This window comes from Staurois parvus, unplaced genomic scaffold, assembly GCF_062004578.1.
Source record: "Staurois parvus isolate SC_StPar_1 unplaced genomic scaffold, SC_StPar_1.0 ptg000894l, whole genome shotgun sequence".
NCBI lineage: Eukaryota > Metazoa > Chordata > Amphibia > Anura > Ranidae > Staurois > Staurois parvus.
This window is the reverse complement of record NW_028318690.1, coordinates 1,854,918-1,879,883: the sequence shown is the minus strand read 5'-3', so window position 1 is coordinate 1,879,883 and position 24,966 is coordinate 1,854,918. Positions and strand designations below refer to the sequence as shown.

The window sequence follows — 24,966 nt, the reverse complement described above, 5'->3', positions numbered from 1 at the left end:
ATCAACAGAGTCAGTGTTAATGGGGGATCCCTCCTGCAGTGCTATTGTGTTCTGCCGAGCTTCCCAACTGACAGAACACAATGATTACTGCTAGCAGCTATAGCCACCAGCAATAATCGCATGTAAAAAATCTGACAAGATGGTTGTACCCAAGTCAATTAATGGATTGACTTGGGTACAACCAGCCTACCCATAGATGGATCAAATCTCAGTCGCTCCCTGCTGATCCATCCGAGATTTGATCCGTCTATAGCTGGTTTTAGACTGTCTAAATATATCAGTGAGGTGTACACAATATTGTGTAGGTGCTTGTAATTTTCTGTAAAATTATTTAAAATGATTTATGGGAGCAGCAATGGGATAGCAGCAACTAATCCCAGGTCCATGTGCTGCAAAGTAATTCTAGAGTATTGATGGGTAAAAGTGGTTTTAGTTTCACTGCCTCAGAGCTAGTATGCAGTACATGGATAACGAGAGATGGAGAATCACTTTAGAGTGTTTCCTAGCCAAAAGATTATCATGTGGTTTGAATGGAGTAGGGTACAATTAAGACCCCTATCAGATTTTTGCTGTGTTCCACTGGGGAGATTTTCCTATACTTCCTTTTCCAGTGACAACACTGCCGTGTGACAGGAGGCAAGAGAAACTCTTCATTATCCATAATATTCAATGATAATTAAACGTGTTTTTACTGCCAAGGTGTCCCTGATAGAAATATCTTCCATCCAGGGCCAGTGCTGAACTATTTTGCTCCCTAGGCAAGACCAGCTACCCCCCAAGAAATAAATACAAATTTTTAAAACAGTAGAAAATAATAAATTAACAACACATGAAGCTGCTCAATTTCTTTTAATTTGCAAAAATAAGTGCCATAGGATGCCACCAGCACCAATATTAACCGCCTCCCGCCCGCCATATAAGGTAATGATGGGGGTTCTATCGTTCTGGGAGGACGTCATATGACAGCCTCACCGATCACTGTAAAGAGCCGATGGCACCGGCTCTGTCATGTGATCAGCTTGGTTCAATCACAGCTGATCACATGTAAATAGGAAGTGCCGATTATCAGCAGTCCTCTCCTCCCGCTGACAGCTCATGAGGAGAGGAGAGCCGGTAATTGGCATTCCTCAGAGGGGGCATCTACACTGATCATCAGGGTACTGATGATCAGTGTAGCCCCATCAGTGCCACCTGTCAGTGCCAATCAATGCCACCTGAAAGTGCCCATCAATGCTACATACCAGTGCCCATCAGTGCACATCAATGCCACATATCAGTGCCTACCAGTGCACATCAATGCCACATATCAGTGCCCATCAGAGCTGCCTATCAATGCCAGTCAGTGTCACCTATCAGTGCCAGCCAGTGCCGCCTATCAGTGCCTGTCATTGCGCCTATCAGTGTCTGTCAGTGCCGCCTATCAGTGGCCATCAGTGTCGCCTAACAGTTCCAATCAGTGCCCCCTATCAGTGCCAGTCAGTGCCGCCTGCCAGTGCCCATCAGTGCCATATATGAGTGCTGCCTTTCAGTACCCATCAGTGATGCCTGTCAATGTCCACAAGTGATGCCTGTCAATGCCCATCAGTGCCACCTATCAGTGCCTCCTCATCAGTGCCGCCTATCAGTGCCCATCACTGCAGCCTCATTAGCACATATCAGTGAATGAGAAGAAAAATTACTTATTTACAACATTTTATAACATAAACTAAGAAAAAAACTTTTTTTAAAAAATTTTTTCAGTCTTTTTTAATTTGTTTAGCAAAAAATAAAAACCCAGTGGTAATTAAAAATCACAAAAAGAAATCTCTATCTGTCTCAAAAAAATGATAAAAATTTTGTTTGGGTACAGTGTTGCATGACCGCACAATTGTCATTCAAAGTGCGACAGTGCTGAAAGCTGAAAATTGGCCTGGGCAGGAAGGGGGTAAAAGTGCCCAGTAGGCTAGCGGTTAAAGACAAAATCAGTGTCCCGGACGAACTGTATCTGTGGCTGGCAGTGGCAGGGTGACAGTTGCAGTGAGTGGAGTCTGATGGATCCACACTCTGACAGATCCCAGGCTGGAATTCCCCAGGCAATTGGGGGAGATAAATCTCTGTGACAGCAGGCAGCCCAGCACACACGCACAACACACACACACTCGCGCGCGCGCACACACACACAGAACACCTAAATTGAGCCACCCCACACAGTGACAGATCCCACAGAACACACACCTACAACACAGATCAGCAAGCACTAGAAAAGCAGGCTGTTGGATCGTGATGATGTCATCGCTCACTGACACATTGCACATGTGATGGATGGCCGGCCGGTAACACTCACAGACATGAGACATAGTCAGACATTATACCTTCCTGTGCAGGCGCAGCAGTGCCTCCGCTGATAAATGGGAAGTGAAGGGCTAGAACTCCACAGTGATCAGCAGCCGCCAGCTGTCTTTTAGTAAGAGACCGAGTCTGAGAAGAACACTAGAAGGAGCCACAGCTCAGCTGCTACACTGGTCCCAGACACCCGGCATCTTCCTACCCTCTGCCGCTCTCCCCTCCGCTGAAAGATCATTCGTGACATGGCGTCCCACACAGAGAGAGTGCCGGCCTGTGCTGTGCCCAGGCGCCCCTAGGTGGCAGTGCGCCCTAGGCGACTGCCTATTTTGCCTAGTCGAAGCACCAAAAAAAGGTTTTGGTTAGAGATAAGTTCATACTAAAGTAATTTCTTTAAAATAACATTTATTTTATATTCCATGGTAAACATATTCTTTTTCTTTTAGGTGAAGACAGAAATATATTTAATATTTAAGTGCAAACTTGACAGTGAAATTAAAAATGAGGTCCATTTTAACACACTGAATGGACCGTGTGTAAGGTTACCTACTACACTGCAAAATGAATACATCTTATCAGTGGATGCCCCAGGTAAGACTTGCCACGCATGGCCTGATAACTGCAATTACATCAGATTTAATCCTTATTTATAATAAACAGGCAATCTAGGGGTTACTAGAAAAGTGACAAACAATGAAAAACTGAGGAAAGTTGACTGTCTAATCTTCAAAAAAGAATGAGTAAAACCTTACAACTGAAAAAATACTTTATTGTATAGAAATATACAACACAGTATTACACAGTATTTACTCTAAAAATGTATGTTGAGCCACAAGTTTTTTTTTCTTGGTTTTGGATAGCATGGGGAAGAGTTAGAACCCTTGTTAGGTATTTTGTTAGGTATTTACTGCTATCCAGGGTTTAATTAGAGAAATGTTTTTCTCACTTCTTGTCCTACTGACAACAGGGGATCTAATCATTCCCCTCTTTATCTAAAATTGAAAAAAGGTTTTGGCTGAAGTGTTACTAAACCCATAAAAGTAAAATCAGTCTGTATATGCAGTAATGCATGCTAACTGTTGAACCTAAGGGGTTAATCCTCTGCATTGTGTAAAAAGGCTGTTGATCCTGTCTTCTCTGATCCTCCTCTTCTTCTACTGTCCCCAATCCAACTGCTGATAGTACAGAGCTCTAGTAGTCACTCTGCACATACTAAGTTTAGTATATATTGCTAGAGAGTTTCTTTTTCTCGGAGGGCGCATGTGATCGGCACAGGGCCAATCAGCACTGTCCAGATAGGGTCAGAGGTTAGGCAGCCTCATAGGACAATTAATGAATGAAAACTCCTCCTACAAGCTTTAACTCAGCTAGACATTAATAGAAGTCACAAGACTACTATATACTGCTGATGAGAAAAGGTATTTAACAGTTTATATTTACTACAATAATTGCATTTCCATGTTCTGTGTACTGTGGGAGACCAGATATAGTGAATGCCGGGTCCTGGGTTTACTAACACTGTCAATTATGGACAGATATGCTCAAAATGTATGAGTGGAAGAATATAAAATTATTCAATAATAATTGTCTTACAAAACCTGCATAGTTTCTTGGTTTTAACAAGGTTTTTTTCTGTTCTGCACAGACCTGCCTTCTGGGCCAGTTTTTCTAAAAGTTTTCTCTGGAGATTTAACAATAGGTGAAGCTAAAATCACATATTTCACAGATATGGAAGAAATTTCCCAGCTGCTTGATAGTGCAACTAATCCAGTAGAATTCATGTGCCAGGTAAGCTGTGCGTGCATATTTTATCAGCTGCTGAATTAATTACCAGGAAAATCTCTGTCAGGGCTTTTTAACATTTACCAAGGAAGTGCAAAGTGAAGTGATTATATACACATTGCTAGAAAGTATTGAAACTAGGGAGCGACTGCAGTGATTGCAGAGAAATTACATTCAACTTTGGTCATTGCACTACTTAAGCAAAATTTGTAAAAAAAAAAAGTAAATTAACCTCTTATCTTTATTTGGAGAGATTTTTTTGCAGGCGGATGAATGTAAAATTACAAGACTAATGAAGGGCCAGATTTTGGCACAAGAACATGTCAAGGAGAGTGGAAAGAAGCATTCATCTTCCTCAGGGACTACTTAGGTCCTTTGTAGCCTTCAAAAGCCACTAAACTTCCTTAATGTCACCTTACCCAGTGACCTTCAAGGTCTTATGTGACAGCAAAATCCCATCCAGACCTCCCAATTTTTCTGAAAATGAAAATTCTTAAAGTGGTTGAAAACCCTTAGATGTATATACCCAGTGAAGTGACTAGCCTCAGGGCTGATGTTATAAACCACAAGGCCCCATACAGCCAACCCCACAAAAAAAAGTTTACTAGTCTAATAGGCTTCAGTTGTGAATGAACACAGTGGGTGATCAGTACTGATCACTCATTGTGTTCATTCAGGGAAGAAAGGTGCTGGTAAATGTGACATATTTACCAGACCCTTTCCCCACTCTTAATCCTGATGGATCCGATTGTGCGCTTGCTGCTGCCTGTGGGTAGGAGAAGAGAAAAGCCGGCAGCACTGCAGGGGTGGGGGTACACAGGTGGGCCTAGGCAGCAGTGAGAAATGTATGGTGCACAAGGAGAGTGATATGTGTGGGGCAATTACTGGAACTGATCCCCTGTGTGGCTTTCTCTTTCAGAGAGAGCCAAACAGGGGATTGGTTTCAGTAATTGTCCCCCCCACCAAGCTGATCACCATCCCTGCCCAAATCCGATTCACCCATCTGCATAGGCCCCTTGCTGAACTGGGCCCCATACAGGAGGACTGGTGGTACCCCCTTATCCACGGCCCTGACTAGCCTCATATGATACGCAGAGATGAAACAAATTCTCCTACATAGTTTGTATCTGTTTATCTGCAGCCATATGTCCTTTAAACCCTTCTGCAAAACACAGAATTTACAAAGAACCTTTTAGCATCTTTCAGCAGCAGAAAGCAGGAGGCTGGGACCCGAATTCAAATACTGCACATCTCAGGGAGAAGAAGTCCTAATTAAATGGAAGGGACACCACCTCCCCCCCTCTTCGCACTACAGGGAGAACAAGCAGAGCTGTGGCCTTCAATCATGGGCTGTATGCTGGAGCTCTCCTTCCCTGCCACCATTTTTTCTCTTTTTGGTGTCAGGAAAAGCTATCAGAAGTGGTGATAACAGTAGAGCCAGGCAGCAGGGAGAAATCATATAACAAAAAAGGGAAATCTGGACTGCATCACAGAAATTGTAAAAATTGGTCCCTGATGCAGCTGTTATCTATATAGTGTTAGACACCTCCTGAAAGCAATCAATTATTAAGACAGAGCTATCACCTTATAAATATAAATTCATGCAATACGAAATTTAGTCAAAAATAAAAATGTGTGAAATCCATAACATTAAAACACGAAGTTCATATTTGTAAAAATGTGCAACTCCAATAAATGCCATAAAAAATTCAAGTGCCCGGTGTTATATTATCAAAGATTAACAGTCCAAAATGTAATCCACCAAATTATTTGTCCAATTAAGCGCCCTGTGCAGAATCAATTCATCAAAATAAAGTGTCCTGTACAAAATCAATTCACCAAAATAAAGTGTCTTGTGCATGTACAATTCATCCACAAACAAAAGTGCTAAAGAGTTCTTAAGTGCTGAATTGTGCAAAAGAAAAGACCAATGTCCTTTCAAACTCCACTAATAAAGAGCCTTCCACCCACAATTGTACTATAAACTCACCAGAGAGATTTGTTGGTAAATTTAACAACCCAGCATAACTTGCAAGCAAAATCGCAGTTCACTGGAATCGCAATCCATCCAGACCAGCAAGGACTCCTGCAGAGTGCCACCAGGTACTATGCCTCAATGGCCATAAATATCAATGGACCCCATTAAAAGGAAGAGAGAGCTCCCATAGTGTAAAACTGCATTTTATTAAATATTAAAAAACAATCACCATAGACTCACAGTTTGTTGTGCCACATCTGACACTGTTAAAGCACATCAATACTCTTGCCAGACTGGATTTTAGGTAAAAAGAGGTTTTATACTATGGAGCTCTCTCTTCCTTTTAATGGGGTCCATTGACTTTTAGCACTAGATTGCAAGATTTTCCATTGTCTGCTCTTCTAAAGCAAAGTGTGAGCTAACTTCTCTGTTGTTGGAAAAAAAATAATTCATGGAATTTATTGTTAACAGTTGCGATTGTTTTTATTGTTTTTTTTTTTACCAGGCATTTAAAATAATGCCCTACAACCGAGAGGCACTTGATAAATTGCTGACGGAATCATTGAAAAACAACATTCCAGCATCTGGTCTGCATCTCTTTGGAATTAATCAGATTGAAGAAGAAAATACAATTGCAAGTGAGTGAACATTTTTCCAAATTTAGCTTGGAAATGTAAACTTTTTCAGGACAATGCATCTTTTTGAATCATGGCACAAGTAAGCCTCTTGCACACAGGCTCCAGAAATGCCACATTTTTAGGAATTCAAGCCATTTTTAAAAATCTGAATGCAGCCCATTGACACGTACACATAAGCACATAGATATCAGTAAACCAGCGCCACGTGTAGATTGCTAAAAGTAAATAAATACATTTTAAAAATCGGCATTACTGTTCAGCATTTTACACCTCCCCCTTAAATAGTAGATAGTATTATTTGAATATTTGGCATTCTGGGAGTTAGAACAATTTTTACGTGCATATGTGCATATACATGCAGGGTGGATTTGATTTAAATCAAACTGATTTAAATCATGATTTAAATCACGATTTAAATCACTAGTCAGTAAGGCTTGATTTAAATCCTAGTTTTCTACATAAAGACTAATTCTTGCTGGTATAACTTTAATATGCAAGTAGATGAAGATTTTTAGAATAACAACTTTTCATATTAGTTTTTTTATCCCCAGTTTAATAGGTTAATCATTCATATTTGGACAACTTTTCTATTGTACTTAGGAAGGAGAAAAATAATCATTACCTTAATAACAATTTAAATAGATTTATTCAACTGAAACAATAACATTACAGCATGTTATTTGCTTAAACAAATATCCATGTTTGTTAACTAATTTGGCTAAACAAAATATATATATTTTAAGAAACTTAGACTGTCAGCCCCTTCCTCCTCACACTTAGTTTCACTTTCTTCTTGTGCAGATCTATTCCACTCCAAACAATCAGAAAAATATTGTTTCTATTCTATTCACTGAACTTCTTGAAACTTAGCACTGAAGGGGTTGATTCTGTATTCATAGGTTTGTAGAAGTTAGGATTAAGGTCTTTTTCTTAACTCTGTTCATGTTATAACATTTTTGCTGTGAAGAGGAGGCATGTGATCTCCTCTGAGTCAAATTCAGTTTTGAGAACTAGCAATATGAAAATGTGCCAAAATTACATAAATAAATAAATACTTGTACAATTCACCCCATAAAGCAACTATATATCAATATTCCAAAAGAAATTCAAAAAAGTAAAAAAAAGTCCCAAAAAAAGTCCAAGCAAAATTAATATAAATCCAAAAAATTCCAAAAAATATAAATATAAAAAATAAAACTGAGAAATCCTTCCAATCCTTCCTTTCTCATGATAAACCTCAAACAAAAAGAAAAATATCACATAGTGTATTATCTTTATAATATAATGAAATATTCGTGACAACACTGGTGATTATCCAAATAAAAATATAATTTATTTTTTAAGTAATTAGTGTAAAAAGTGAACCAAGTGAATCAACATAATTAATTAAAAAATATATAATATATAAAATAAATTAGTGCAAAACACTGTGTACTGTGAATCACTCTTCCAGTGCTCCAAAAACAAATCCACACTGTGCCACTTCCATTATAGTAAGGAATATATACCCTTACCAACACTCCTCCATAAACCTGCTTTCAATATTTATCCTATGGATGGGATCCTCCTAAAGTGCTCCTCCAGATTCCACTGTATTCAGGGCACTATTCCAGCAGGATTTTCCATATCTCCATATCATTGGCACCATATAGATAGAAAGCATATGAGGGACAAATAGTGTAATACCGCCAAAGTAATGTACAGAGAAACTTTATTAAAACTGCTCACATTTCAAATGATTCAAAACCGCTTTAAATACCGTAAAAACCGCCAAGCTACCATCCAGGGAACATCCAGGGACCAAGATACAGTCTTTATCCTCTTTTTCCCTTTTGCAAAATGGCCACCGGTCGACTTCCGGTTCCTGTATGCGTCTTGACGTCACAGCCCTTGACGGGTTTCGTCATCGACTTAATCATAAGGGATACCCTGTATTCCCTGAATACAGTGGAATCTGGGGGAGCACTTTAGGAGGATCCCATCCATAGGATAAATATTAAAAGCAGGTTTATGGAGGAGTGTTGGTAAGGGTATATATTCCTTACTATAATAGAAGTGGCACAGTGTGGATTTGTTTTTGGAGCACTGGAAGAGTGATTCACAGTACACAGTGTTTTGCACTAATTTATTTTATATATTATATATTTTTTAATTAATTATGTTGATTCACTTGGTTTACTTTTTACACTAATTACTTAAAAAATAAATTATATTTTTATTTGGATAATCACCAGAGTGTTGTCACGAATATTTCATTATATTATAAAGATAATACACTATGTGATATTTTTCTTTTTGTTTGAGGTTTATCATGAGAAAGGAAGGATTGGAAGGATTTCTCAGTTTTATTTTTTTATATTTATATTTTTTGGAATTTTTTGGATTTATATTAATTTTGCTTGGACTTTTTTTGGGACATTTTTACTTTTTTGAATTTCTTTTGGAATATTGATATATAGTTGCTTTATGGGGTGAATTGTACAAGTATTTATTTATTTATGTAATTTTGGCACATTTTCATATTGCTATTTCATATCTTCAAGGGTGAAGGTTTTATTTGTGCTATGGGGAATTAAGTTTTGTTGTATATTGGTTTTTCTAATTTGTCACTTATTATATTTGAGGAAGTGGTAGTTATAGATATACAGTTTTGAGAACTGCAAAGTAAACCAAGCATCTGTGATAATATCTTGTAGGCAGAGAAACTGCCCAATAATCTTACAAAAATCTCTGGAAGAGCATGACATTGTGAATGGATTAATGGAATTTATTTACCAAAAAAATTAAACATATACAGCCTTATTCTACATAATTAAAAAACTAATCTTTATTTTATGATGGAATAACCTTTGGATGGTAATATATTTTCCTCAAAAAGCATTTTATTTAAAAAAAATCTGATTTAAATAAAAAAAAATCTGAGTTAAATAAAAAAAATCTGATTTTTTTGATTTTTTTAAAAAAATCATTGATTTTTATCCACCCTGTATACATGGCTAAACACATGCAATATACAGCCCACACTAATTTTGTGTTTGTACAAGAACTTCTGCCAGGAAAATCTGACATTCAGACATCAGTACTGTGTGCAAGAACTCGTGAACTATATAGAAAAGCTGTATCTGTTACAGACATTAAAGTGAACCCGTTCCCAGACTTTGCCATTTAAGTAACAAATTCGGAAGCAGTAAAAGCAAAGCAAGCCCTCTGGAGCTAAAAGTGACTTTTTTTCTGAATGGCACACATTTTAAACACGCCTACTTTGCAGTGTAACGCAGCATACAACATTGCATTAGAAATTATGGGGCCCCGTGCAGCCTGAAAATATCGATTTATATTTTTGATAAAAATACACTAAAATTATTCATATTAGTGGACACAAACACAACAAAATTCCTGCTGAAGCTAAAACAAGCTCTGTGTGTGAATGAGGTATTTGGGCTCTGTGCAGGCAGCCTATGGCCCCTTTCAGATGGGGCAGGCACATCAGCAGATCCGCTTGCTCAGCGGGGATCTCTCCGCTGATCCCCACTGAGCAAGTGGACGACAGGTCTGTGTCTGCTCTGCTGATGCAGAGTGGACACAGACACAGCCAGCTGTTTTGTATGGGGTGGTCGGATGGAAACGGTCCGCTAGATGGATGGGGAATGGATCCCTGTCTGTATGTTTTTAGTGCACAGGATCAGTTTGAATGCCGGCGGGTGTCAGCGCCCCACAGAAAGAGATATGAATTGTCTGATCAGACCGTCAGTGTGAAAGAGGCCAATGTTTTGCTATGGGGATGAAACAACTGTAGGAACACAGCCGCAAGTCATAATCATTAATTGGGCTCATTCACATGTAATGTTTGTGTGTGTGTGTGCGTGTGTGTGTGGTAAAACCCAACACATTAATTGGGTCTCATTCACATGTAAGATTGGGGGTGGTAAAACCCCACAGCTGAGCTGCGCTTTGCTCACAGCCATTGCAGAAATTACACTCCCATTGTACAAGACCCATTCAAGTGCTGCGCAACTGCATGCATAGCACATGGTTGCAGTGCGCTAGTGCAGTGTTAATGCAGGACGATATACCTGCTTACCACCTGGCAGAATGTTGGGTTTTTTAACACTTTTTTAAGAGCCCTGTTGGGGGGCTTTGGTGAAATATTAGGGGTCTAAATAGACCCCTGATGTCGCACATTTGAGAATGAGAAAGAGACAGAGGACATAGATTAATCAGTCCCTTTCTCTGCAGCTTCAGCTGCACACATGAATAAATAGGAAGCACTTAGAGGCTTTCTGTTCATTCACAACCTGAAGCATAGTTTACTATGCTTCACTGATGAATGGACACACGATCCATTGGTATCACTGCGTTTATTCAGAAGAAAGAGGGTGGTACATATAACATATTTATGACAACCCCCCCCCCCCCATCTTCATCCCAAAATGATCCTCGGCAGCACTGCAAGGCAAATGGCACACAGGGGGTCCCAGAAAACTGGTGAATGAGGGACACATGTGGAACCCAGACAGCAGGGGGGTGGGGGCACAAATATAGAAGAGGGAGAGGAGGAGAACCTGGCAGAGCTGCAGGCAATGTAGGCAGTACAGCCATCCCTTCAGCTCGGCAGGTGCTTAATGCTTAATAACCTGCTTTTCTTATCTGTAAGTATTTCTAATAGAAAAACACTGCTATGACCATGTTTGTTCTAGATTGATGGGGCAAGATTGATGGGGAATCACAGCACCATGTCATTTATAATACAGTATATAGGCTCTTCAAAAATATCTATTGACTTTAGGGATGTCAATCAGACAAATATATGATATTATATGCATAAATTAAATGATGAATGCCACAATACAAGAGCATAAAAATCCTCCCATAATTTGGGAACTGCAGAGGAAAGCACGAGGGGTTCCATGAAACCACCAGAGCTGTAGTTTTTGTACAACTGTTCAAAGCCATGCTGCTTTTAATTGGGCAAGCCATGCCAGTACAGAAAAGGGGGGACAAAGCTGCTACCTTGCCTAGGGCCCCATTCTGCCTTAATCCATCTCTGCTGCAATGTAATGTGCCAAGCATCTCGGAAGAAGATATTACATGAAACAAACACAAGAAGTTACATGAAAGTATACCTTTCTGGATGGCTATTTCACATCTTTGTCTGCTTGTGTGAAAAAAATGCCTGATCATTTGATATGGCAAGATAATAAATATTCAACACTATGCTGTCCATTCCAATTTATTTTGGCATTAAGGTGCACTGCCATTCTATTACAAATGAATAGGCTGCATTAACACAGTGAGTATTGGGGCACAAAATACACATTGAACTGACACATGCTGAAGCTGTGTTTGACATCACTATGCATTATATTTCCTTTAATAAAATAAATTGCTGAGACAACGTAAAATCTTTTTTGAGCAGAGCTGCTGTACAGTGTGCAGTACTTGAGAGTGACAGCAGAATGGAAGGCGCACCCACTTTATTCAGGATTACAAAATCAAACATTGGCCATGCATAGGCTGGGCTTTAATAGCAGGTGTCAGCAACACTGTGGTGGAGGATCAAGGCTGGTGCTAAGAGAGCATAAGGCTAGCACTAATAGGATGTAATTGGCACAAGGTCAGCACTAACAATGTAATTTGGGCACTAAGAAGGCAGTAAAAAAACAGTAGCTGAGGCACAGGTGAAACAAAATAAACATTGGAGGAGTAGAGAGGGACATTGGGAGCCTGGAGCAATAGGGTAGCAACAGGGAAGGAGTAACAGAAGAATGGTATGCCTTCATTACTTACCTGCAATAAAGTATGTCCCACATTAAGCAGGCTGCTGGAGTCTTTAGAAGTTTCCGCTGCAGGGCTGCCTTGTTCTTTTTCTACTGCTGACCTTTTGGTGCTGTGGTGGTTAACAGATTTAGGTCTCCTGACTCTGCACTATAGATGATCCGATGAGAACACACCCCTCCCTGCCCTCTTAGCTATTGAAAAAAGTGATTGCACTGCCTGTAACACAGTCTGTGAATGGAGGAGAGTCTGATCAGTCAGAGAAATCTCTCCATTCACAGGTTGTGTTACAGGCTGTGAAATCCACATACATTGGCATTTATCCAATGGGGGAGATTTATTAAAGTTGGAGCACTCAGAATCTGGTGCAGCGGTGCATGGTAGCCAATCAGCTTCTAACTTCAGCTTGTCCAATTAAGCTTTGACAATAAATCCTGGAAGCTGATTGGTTTCTATGCAGAGCTGCACCTGACTGTAAACGCTCCATTTTTAGTAAATCTCCTCCAAAGCATAACATAATTTACATTGGCATTACAGTTTTCTTAGTAGAGATGATTGCAACTACATTTGATGACTGTTAAAATATCTGTACCAAGATCAGAGTAGAGCACATTATGGAGAAACAATGAGCCAAAATACTTTGTAAAGTCATTATTAGACTTGAAGATTGCAAGGTGATCTGCGGGCTACCCTCAATCATTCACTCAAATGTTAATGTGAAGAAAGGTAGGTCCTGGTGTATTTTAGCAAACCTGTGTATGTGAGGTAATCTGCTTGATATACTGCAAGTTCTGACTTATACAATCTCTAGGCTTTATAGTGAATGGTTAAAGCCATAAATGTCATTAAGAAGGTGGTAAGACTGTTCCAAAGGTCTTGCTCAAGTTGGACTTCATCAAAACCATTGGACTGATTTTACTTAATATACATAAAGAGGGGGTGCAGCGCTAAATTAGAGCATATATACACATTTATGTAAAGCAGTATTAAGGTGCAGATAAAGTGCAAAAATTATTTTTATCACTTATAGGTGACTAAAAGTGATTAAACATAGTCTATAGCGTGATCAAAAAAGATCTCAAGAAGATCTTCAAAAAATCCAATGGCTGGATCCGTGGATGAGGTGATAAATATGTAAAGATTGCGCACTCACCAGATATGCAATCACAATGCGCATTCAAAGCAGATACTCTCAAGACATCCAGGATCCTTATATGAGTCTGGTCAGATCTGGTCAAGAGCCCCTCGCCACTTGATAGTATTGCCACACATGAAAAGGCCGCTCTGCAGATGTAAAAGGCTCCCACCGGAGCCCAAAGAACAAAAGGAGGCCAAACAGTGTGATACCTTAATGGCAAAGGGGTATTTATTCCCAAAAAAATATACAATACAGGCAGGAGCAGGAGAGATACTGACCATGCATAAATAAGTTTGAAAATGGCCGCCGGGGCCCTCGTGGCGCCGGTCGGCGTGAAGTCACACCGCAGTAGCCGCTCCTTGACGCGTTTCGTGCGAAAGCACGTAGTCATAGGGGGTTAGCTTACAGCGGTGGACGTCTGTGATGGACCTAAATAAGGAAAACGGCGCATGCGCCGTGGACGTGCGCCATTTTCCAATAGACAAATGTCTCCGTATCGGGCGCCATTTTCATGTAGCCCGCCGAACGGCGCATGCGCGAGTGCCGTCAGTACGGAGTTGCAGAGTAAACAACACAACAAGGATCACCAGGGAAAGATGTATTGCCACAGGAACCCATATACAGCGCAGATCGAGGACAGACAGCTATATTATCATCAGTCTGACCAGCACATACATGGACAATGATTCTCTGGGCCAAAAGATGAAGATTAAACTTAAAATGTGAATTATACCTGGTGGTCCCTGTTGGTATCCCAATCAATAGTAGACTCACAGTCAATATCTCAAATATAAAAACATATAACGCATTAATTTAATTACAACAATAATATAAGAGACATATATGATAAATTACAATACAATCATTAAAAATAGAATATTCCTGTATTAAAATAGAATAAGATAAAATAGAATAGAATAAAAGAAAGTGATTATAAAATTATAAAATTGACTTCGCTATGACCTAAAAACCGACCAGTGACAAAGAGGACGACAATACAGTAGGAGGAATAAACTGATGCTAGCTATTGTCAATGAAACAGTTAATGTCCATGTCTATGTTAAGTCCTTTAGGACGCATACAATCAATCTGATAAATCCATTTAGTTTCCATCTGGGAAACTGTTCTCTTTTTATTCGTTCCCCTCCAGTGATTTTGTACTACATCAATTCCTGCAAATATCAAGGAAGATGGGTCCCTGTTATGATGTGTCCTATAGTGCATTGACAATGAATGCTCTCTGTAACCCTTTTTCACATTGTTAACATGTTCCCGCAGTCGGTCTCTAAGTCTCCTGGTGGTGCGTCTGACATATTGTTTTTTACAAGGACATTGCAAAAGATAAACGACATATCTGCTTTTGCACGATATGAAGTTATTGATTTTATAGGTCCTCCCAGTGCTGGTGGATGTGAAGTCATCAATTCTCTTTTTCCTGTGTCTATTACATGTACATATGATACAATTATTACACGGGAAAAAGCCCACCATGTTATTGAAAAAAGTAGTTTTATTGGGCGGGTTAATGATATTAGGGGCTATTGTGTTTCTCAAAGGTTGTGCTCTCCTAAACATAATCTCAGGCTTGTCCGGCAAGATCCTAGTTAAAACCGGATCAGTTTTAAGAATTTTCCAGTTTTGGTTAATAATTTTAGTAATTGTTTTAAACTGAGCAGAAAATGTAGTCACAAAAGGGCAAACCTTCGATGGCTTGCATACTGGGTTATCAGTCAATAGTGATTCCCTATCCATGTTCGCTACTTCTTGCATAATGTGAGTAAGATGAGATTGTTCATATCCTCTCTCAATAAATCTATTTTTCAGAACAGAGGCCTGTGCATGATAAGTGTCCAATGAAGTACAATTTCTTCTAATTCTGAGAAATTGACCTTTGGGTACATTAGAAAGCCACAATGGATGATGGCAGCTACTAGTGGGAATGTAGCTGTTGCGATCCGTTTCCTTAAAAAAGGAAGAGGTCGCAACAGCCCCATTCGAATTCATTAATGTAAGGTCTAAAAAGTTTATACTGATTTTACTATACTCATAAGTGAGTTTAATATTTAGCGTGTTATTATTAAGAGTCCCAAAGAAATTCACTAGTGCTTGTTCCTCTCCTTTCCAAAAGAGCAAAATGTCATCTATATATCGTTTGTAGAAAACAAGCTCTGGCCAATCTCTGGCATATATAACGTCTTCCTCCCACCTGGCCATAAACAGGTTGGCCAGGCTGGGAGCGAATTTCGCTCCCATAGCCACACCCCTAGTCTGTAGATAAAAAATACCATCAAACCAAAAATAGTTTCTGGTCATAGTTTCTGATTTTACTTAGTTTGGAAACCTCAAAGTGTGCAGACAAGTATTTGCACAATGTTGAAAAAATGATAAGCATATCTGATGCAACAACAGAAAAGTGCTTTTATTTGCACAGGATGCATGTCTTGGTCTTGTGACAAACCAGGCGCCAATTCCGAGACAATTAAAAGCCACACATCCCCTAGAATTATATTTGAATTGAAAACAACCTATTTTCTATTGATATATAGAAGGCATTTTTTAAGACTGATATATAATAATTTTGAAACTCAAATAAGTAGAATTACTTAATCATACATTTTGTAATTTGTGCACTTTATTATACAGCTAGTTATAGTACAAATGTTAAAGTACAAATATAAAGCCACTCTCAGATTATGGTTTAGATACATCCTAAAGCAGGGGTCCTCAAACTACGGCCCGCGGGCCACATGCGGCCCGCCAAGGCCATTTATCTCTGGTCATCTCCTGTACTACATCCGCAGTCTCTGGTCATCTCCTGTACTACGTCCGCAGTCTCTGGTCATCTCCTGTACTACGTCCGCAGTCTCTGGTCATCTCCTGTACTACGTCTGCAGTCTCTGGTCACCTCCTGTACTATGTCCGCAGTCTCTGGTCATCTCCTGTACTGTGTCCGCAGTCTCTGGTCATCTCCTGTACTGTGTCCGCAGTCTCTGGTCATCCCCTGTACTGTGTCCGCAGTCTCTGGTCATCTCCTGTAGTATGTCCGCAGTCTCTGGTCATCTCCTGTACTGTGTCCGCATTTGTTCATAGTTTTTTTTTAAAACTATAGTCCGGCCCTCCAACGGTCTGAGGGACAGTGAACTGGCCCCCTGTTTAAAAAGTTTGAGGACCTCAGTCCTAAAGGGAGCAGCTAAATACAATGTTTGCTACATTGCTCGAAGTGATATTGAATCCTCAGTTTTTAAAGCAGAACTTCACCCAAAAGGGGAGGTTCTGCTTTTCATCCTCTTCTCCCCTCCTCTCCCATATTTGCAATATTTGTTGGGAGGGGGGGAGCGGGTACCTGCTTTTGACAGGTACCTGTACCCACTTCCGCTCTGACTGCCTTGGTGATTGGAGCAGAAGTTCGACCCCCCTCCTTGCCCCGCATCCTATCGGGACTCGTGAAAGGTCACAGGAGACTGCAGGACCATTCATGGGGCGCAGCACAGCTTACATATGTGCAGTGGGCAGATGGCTGTGAAGCCACAAGGAATCACAGTTGGCTGCCCACAGTTAAGATGGCGGTGCCGGACCCAAAGACAGGGTAAAGAGCCAGGTTGGGTGAGGACATTGGTGGAGCCTGGGACAGGTAAGTGTGTGTTTTTTTTAAATTCAGCAGCTACAGTATTTGCAGCTGTTGAATGTTAATTTTTTCTTTACAGGTTGAAGATCCTCTTTAAGGACTTTCAGCAGCTGATTTAAATTTATTAAGTATGCAGCTTCTTCATATTTTAATCTTTCTCTTTGTTCCAGTTTAAAATGGTGCCATGACTGCTGCCCCAGGTTTCTTGTTTCAGGGTGGTTCCTTTCACTTGCAGCATCCTATAGAGCAGTGGTCCTCAACCTTCCCAATGCTGTGACCCTTTAATACAGTTCCTCATGTTGTGGTGACCCCCAACCATAAAATTATTTACCCAGTAATTATAATTCATGAGTGTCGTTTTACCTCCAATACTGCTGCTTTCAACACAGTAGCTGCTTTTAACAGAGTAGCTGCTTTCAACACAGCAGCTGCTTTCTACACAGTAGCTGCTCTTTACACATCGGAAATATGTGTTTTCTGATGGTCTTAGGGGACCCCTGTGAAAGGGTCGTTCGACCCCCAAAGGGGTCGCGACCCACAGGTTGAGAACCACTGCTATAGAGCTATGCTTGCATGCAGAGACTAATGCTGTGTCTCCCTACACAGTGTGCATCCATAGAAACCCCATAGCTTAGGATGGCAAGGCATTTCCCGCTCCCCCCTTCTCCAAGCTAACAGATTGACTGAAAGCTGCACTATCCACTGTTAACTCTTTCCTGTTAAGACTGGAAGTTTAAGGAAGCAGCACTGAGAGAGCAGGAGCCAGATGTACTGAAAGTTGTAAAATGATTTGGTAATAACTACTTTACTGGAGAATTTTTTTTTACTGTGCTCAGTGTGTCAACTAAAAAAATACTAAGGGCCAGTTCACACTACAAAAACGCACTCCGGATGCATTTTGGATGGGTTTTTGCTCACAGTTCACACCAGACTCCATTGTGGTGCATTTTTGATAAGTGTTGCTGTGTTCCAGTACAATTCTGTGAAGAAAAAAATGCAGCATGTGCTACATGTTTTTCCTGCACCAGAAACTGATTGGACCTGACTGCACTGGTGTGAACTAGGGCCATTGGAATACATTGACACTGTGCATGCATTTTTGGTGCAGAAAAAAAAAGCACTGGACTGCATCTGGTGTGAACCAACCCTAAGGGTTTAATACTACTACTTTAATGTCCTTCATATTTTATTTTAGATCAACGAGATGAAGAATTGCCTACTCTTCTTCATTTTTCTGCAAAATATGGGCTGAAAAATTTGACAGCCCTTTTGCTCACCTGCCCTGGAGCTTTACAAGCCTATAGTGTGTCAAATAAAAATGGAGACTTTCCTAACAACATTGCAGAAAAATACGGTTTTAAGGATCTGCGACAGTTCATCGATGAATATGTGGTAAGTCTATAGTAAATGTACTCATTCAGAATCATATTCAGAAAAAAAAGTTTTATTACTGCATATACTAGCCTCTTCCTAGTTTCAATATATAGCTTTTAACATGCAGTAAAGTGGCCATGACTATGTTTGAGTTTGGTTCCACCTATCTCAGTGAACAATTTATAATGGTTAAAACATTAGCTTGTTCACACTACATGTGTCCCAAAGCACAGGTAACGTAAAAAGCCTTGTTGTATAATTTGCCAGTTCACACAGTGATGTGTTAACCATTTGCCCTCCAGAGGATTTACCCCCCTTCCTGACTAGGACATTTTTTGTGTTACGGTACTGCGGTACTTTAACTGACAATCAGGGGCGGACTGACCATTTGGAAACTCGGGTCAGTAGGGGGCCCCATGAGATGCCCCTGGTACCTTTTTCATAGGCTTTTTTGAGTTTGGGCAAGGACACAGGGGCCCCATGATCTCCTATTGCCTGGGGGCCCCATGGGTTTTCAGTCCGCCCCTGCTGACAATTGTGCAGTCATGCAACACTGCACCCAAATGAAATGTACGTCCTTTTTTCCCCACAAATAGAGCTTTCTTTTGGTGGTATTTGATCGCCTGTGAATTTTTATTTTTTGCACTATAAACAAAAAAAGACCGTCAACTTTGTGAAAAGAAAAAAACAGTATTTTCGACTTTTCGCTATTAAACATCAAAAAATCAAATTTCATCATAAATTTAGGCCAAAATGTATTGGGCTACATGTCTTTGCTGAAAAAAATCCCAATACGTATCAATTAATTGGCTTACATGAAAGTTATAGCGTTTACAAATGGCAGTATATATATTGGAATTTTATTTTTTTTTACTAGTAATGGCAGCGATCAGCGACTTATAGCGGGACTGCGGCAGGCATTCTGACACTGAGGGGAACTGACTTGGTGTCACTGACATCCCCAGTGGCACCAATACAGTGATCAGTGCTAATAAAAAGCACTGACACTGTACTAATGGTACTGGGCAGGAAGGGATTAACATCTGGGGCGATCAAACTGCTTGCTGTGTACTGTTTTACTACTTGGGCTGTGTGTGTGTGCTTCACAGTAAACACAGTGCATAGCAGAGCCATACAAAGCAGTGTGCAAGAGCTGACAGGGAAGAAATCTGTATTGTTTATACACAGGTCTCTCCCCCGTTGGAGATACTCGGCAATCACTGGGTGCCGTGATTTTGCGCACCTGTGCCGCCCTGTAGCAATATTTCTGCTATAGGGCGGAGGGGAAGCAGTTAAAGTGCATCATAATGTGCTGCAGTGAATGCTGTATAAAAACAAAACAATGTGTGGATCATATAGTTTGTAATTTGTTGCCCTGTATGTCCAGCCTATAATACAATAAATCTTCACATTTCTGTATCAGCTGTTTGAAACATGAGGCATTCAGTAAGGCTCTGAGCAGGTTAATGAAGTTAATGAATGACCTCTGTCTTTAGTATAAGACCTGGCACTTCAACTCCATATCCCACTTTTCCTCTAGAAACTACATATCCCACAATCCCATGCACACGAGAGCTATACAGTATATAGATCACACAGACAGACAGAGAGCTCACTCAATCAGCTGGACAGGGTATGTTTCATCAAATTAGCATTCTCACATTTGTGATACTAATGTGTTGCAAGACAGAGGGGATGGTGAGACATGCATCAGATACTGTTTGACCCGGAACAGGAAATTGTCTTGCCTATTTGGCACATAGGAACCAGGTAACTGAAATAATACGTGGACACAGGGGAATGTATAGCTTTAGTTAACAGAGGCAATAAATGTACAAGTTGTGTCTACAAACTTGATATATAAATACAATAACTATCCGCGCTAGGACTGCGAAAACAATATATCACCAAATGTGTCACCAAAATTGTGAAAAATATGATATAATAAAAATGTGTGAAACCACAATTGAAGACTGTGGCATACTCTCACATAAAAGAAGGAATGGCAAGAGGACTTCACATAGCATAATTCCATTTTTATTAATCTCACAATTAAAATTACCGGTAGTTGCCCTTACATAAAGAGTACTTAGAAAAGCATTGAAAATGCCAGACCAGTGTTTATGCTATGTGGACCCCTCTTGCCACTCCTTTCATGTGACAATATGCCAGCCTTCTGATCCCTGGAGATGCAGTGGAGGAGGGACTGATTGAGGGGAATACAAGTCCCAGCAATCCCAAGAGATTCACAACTGTCGGTGAGTGTGGGAACACAGGAGGGAAGCACCACACAGTGATTTGGGCACTCATTGTGGAAGAATATTGCAAAACGTCACTACAGACTGCACAATTATTTGAACTTTAATTCCAATTTGATGTTGTACAGGCACTGGATATGTACTAAGTGTATAGAGCAGTACTTTGAGTTGTTACCTCTTGTTTTGTGTGTCTACAAACTGCACAACAAGTGAGCCCATCATTACATTAGTAACAAGGTAAGCCTAAGGCAAACAACAACAATATACCTACACTAATATCTAGTTAAAACAACAAAAACATTTGAAAGTTTACAATGATTTTAAGGTTCAGGACTTCAAAACAGTTTTCCTAAAACTATGCAAGGATAGTGTCTGACTTGGAAAAAATTAAAACTATGACATTAGGAGGATGAAATCTAAAAATCATGTCGTACAACAATAGCTGCCTTAAAGACCAGCTTAAGGTATTTTGTTTATATTTTTCTATACATGCCTCTTTTCTGTCTTTGGTTCAGTTGTGTGACACCACAGATCCTCTTTCTTCTTTTCTCCCTTCAGCAGTAGGCGGGTATTGAATGCTGTAGAGAATGGTGCCACATAATGACATCACACCATTTCCTGCAGGATTCTCTTTTGAGTCTAGGGTGGCTTTATGATGCACCCCCAGAATGAGGGTCATTGACATTACAGCCTTACTGGTCATTGACACTCTGGGCTGACGGTAAGCCTGCAGGGGACAGTGTTGGGGAAACGGGCAGGAAAACTAATTTTAAAAAAAAATAATAAAGCTGGAGTTGGAATATACCCTCCCTAGCCTGCCTGCCTAGAGACACCCAGATCTGCACCTGCAAAGTCTCCAACCTAGTATTGTCAATAGCTGCACATTGAAGACACCCCACTCCATCCCTCCTTATGACATCTCTGTGGACGGACAATTGGCTGCATATTCCCCAAGCACTGGATTGTGCGGATGTAGGTCACAGGTAACATGCTTCTCCATAGCTAGTCTTTTCCTAGTCTTTTCAGGGTTGCAGTGGGGATCGGAATGGTAGAATAGTGGCGACAATGGTAAGTATAACATAATTACATAGTTAGTATGGCTGAAAAAAGACAAAAGACCATCCAGTTCAACCAAAAAGTTATAATCCCTTACCCACAGTTGATCCAGAGGAAGGCAAAAAACCCAGCAGAGCATGATCCAATTTGCTCCTGCAGGGGAAAAAAATCCTTCCTAATTCCCCGAGAGGCAAACGGATATTCCCTGGATCAATTCTACCTATAAATGTTAGTAACCGGTTATGTTCTGTGTATCCAAGAAAGAATCCAGACCTTTTTTTAAAGCAAACTGAGCTGGCCAGAACCAACTCTTGAGGGAGTCTGTTCCACATTTTCACAGTTGTTACTGTGAAGAAACCTTTCCATATTTGGAAATGAAATTTCTTTTCCTCCAGACATAAAGAGTGTCCCCTTGTCCTCTGTGATGACCTCAGGGTGAATAACTCTACACCAAGTTCACTATATGAACCACTGATGTATTTATACATGTTGATCATATCCCCCCTTAATCTCCTCTTCTCCAGAGAGAATAAATTCAGTTCCTCTAATCTTTCCTCATAGCTGAGCTCCTCCATGGCTCGTATCAGTTTGGTTGCCCTTCTCTGTACTTTCTACAGTTCCCCAATGCTCTTATTATGAAATGGTGCCCAAAACTGACCTGCATATTCCAGATGAGGTATTACTAATGATTTGTACCGGGGTAATAGGATATCTCTCTCTCTGGAGTCTATACCTCTTTTAATACAAGAGAGGATTTTGCTCACATTAGAAACAGCAGCTTGGCATTGCATTCCATTAATAAGCTTGTGATCTACCAGAACCCCCAGATCCTTCTCCACCATTGATTCCCCCAGATCCTTCTCCACCATTGATTCCCCCAGTTATACACCCCCTAGTATGTATGATGCATGCATATTCTTAGCCCCCAAGTGCATAATCTTACATTTATCAACATTAAACCTCATTTGGTAAGTACTGATTATGGAGGAAAAGGGGTGGGTTGTGTTTTTTTTTTTTCGGCATGCGTGCTTTAACAGCATAAAAGGAAAAATATTTGGATTTTGTAATGCATATTGTTATACGAATAATCTTTATCTCTATGTCGTCACTTTATAACATCATTTTGTGTCAGCATCCCATATGTATATTCTTTCCATCAAGGAAACTGCTGATATGTTAAAAACACACATTAAGGAAGAACTAATGCAAGGAGAAAATGATGACTCCCTATACGAGACCATGGTAAACCTATCCACCGATATACTGATGAAATGTTCGCTTCACCCAGGTTCTGATGAAGATCTGTATGAAACAATGGTTGGGTTTGTAGATGACACATGTGAGTAATTCTTTAATCTACAACATCATCAACCCACTTTATCCAGTTTTGTTTGTTATGTTTGTTTTGGCCATTATACAGTAAGTATGACAGTAACTATGTGTAAATATCACAGTCACTATTCAAACAGGTAATAAAAGTTCCAATCTTGTATACTGAATTTGTGCCACTTATTTAGGCCATGGTGGGGATTTTTAAAAAAAGCTTATTATTAATCTCAAACAGTTGTTAAAAAATGACAACCTTACATGAGTTACATGTTACATTCAATGTTCAATCTGGATGAAAAAATAAAATAAAATATAAACACTGACAGTCTCAGGTGAATCATTGAGGTTCGATTTATTAAAGAATTTGAGAAAGTTCACACAGTAAATTTTGTAAATATTCACCAGTTATTCAATCATGTGCACATAAAATTAAATGCACAGATTTAATTTTTTACATGAATGGATAATTGAAGCAAATCTTTACACATTTTATTGTGTGAGCATTCATAAATTCTTTAGTAAATCAGCCTTTGTGACATCTACGTACTTTTGTTGTAAATAAAAATATGCAAAGCAAAACATGTAATGGTCTATAACTGTCATGATGGTTGGACCAGATCAACTTATCTTGAACTGTGTAAGATCAGATTCACACCATAAGTATCAAATTTTCTGTACTGTAAGGGGACAGTTTCTTCTCCCATACTTAAAGATGAAATCTGGACAAAAATATTATTTTCCCATGCAGTGGGGCTGTGCCCGCACTGCATAGGTTAAATGTTTGTTTTTGTCTAGGGGCTCAGAAAGAAAAGATATACTCACCTAATCCATCAATTCTCTGAGAGCAAGACCAGTCCCCACCACTGCTGCCCCCCTGCATGCTAGCGGTCTTGTGAATAGGCAGTTCCTGATGTGATCATGCCCATAGACCGGCTCTAGATGTTAGGACGGCAGGAACAGTCCACTGCTGGCTGTGGGGGAGCGCAGTTTTCCAGAGGATCAGAGGAATGGGTAAGTACAGCTTTTTCCTAAGCCCCTAGACCGGGTGTCGGCAACCCGCGGCTCTGGAGCCGCATGCGGCTCTTTTTCACCTTTCCTGCGGCTCCGGAGCACACTGCCCACCAGGTGACAGGCAATAGGGTCGGCAAGCCGCGGCTCTTTTAATGCAGCTCTTCTATGTGCCGGGCGCCCGCTCCCCTCCCTCCTCCAAACATTGGCTGTCAGGATGTAGGCGGGGCAGCGTGACAAACTCCTCTCCTCTCACAGTCCGCCCTGAAGACCAGAACGGCGTGGGAACACAGCTAGAGGAACGCGCGGAGCAAAGGTAAGTGAATTGACACAGGGGGGATGAATTACTATAGGGGGGATGAATTACTATGGGGGATGAATTACTATGGGGGATGAATTACTATATGGGGGATGTATTACTATATGGGGGATGAATTACTATATGGGGGATGAATTACTATATGGGGGATGAATTACTATAGGGGGGATGAAATACTATAGGGGGGATGAATTACTATATGGGGGATGAATTACTATATGGGAGATGAATTACTATATGGGGGATGTATTACTATATGGGGGGATGAATTACTATGGGGGATGAATTACTATATGGGGGATGAATTACTATATGGGGGATGTATTACTATATGGGGGATGAATTACTATATGGGGGATGAATT

The 24,966-nt window shown here is 40.2% G+C and overlaps 1 protein-coding gene across 1 annotated transcript in view; it reads left to right on the top strand.

The window, feature by feature from the left end:
• Positions 1 to 24,966, top strand: part of PIK3AP1 (phosphoinositide-3-kinase adaptor protein 1) — a 166,761-nt gene that overhangs the window by 72,330 nt on the left and 69,465 nt on the right. The window contains exons 4-8 of the mRNA XM_089656196.1: positions 2,769 to 2,913; positions 3,968 to 4,110; positions 6,588 to 6,720; positions 18,454 to 18,650; positions 23,108 to 23,285. Coding sequence (XP_089512322.1) covers positions 2,769 to 2,913; positions 3,968 to 4,110; positions 6,588 to 6,720; positions 18,454 to 18,650; positions 23,108 to 23,285 — 796 coding nt within the window. The remainder of the gene's footprint in view (positions 1 to 2,768; positions 2,914 to 3,967; positions 4,111 to 6,587; positions 6,721 to 18,453; positions 18,651 to 23,107; positions 23,286 to 24,966) is intronic.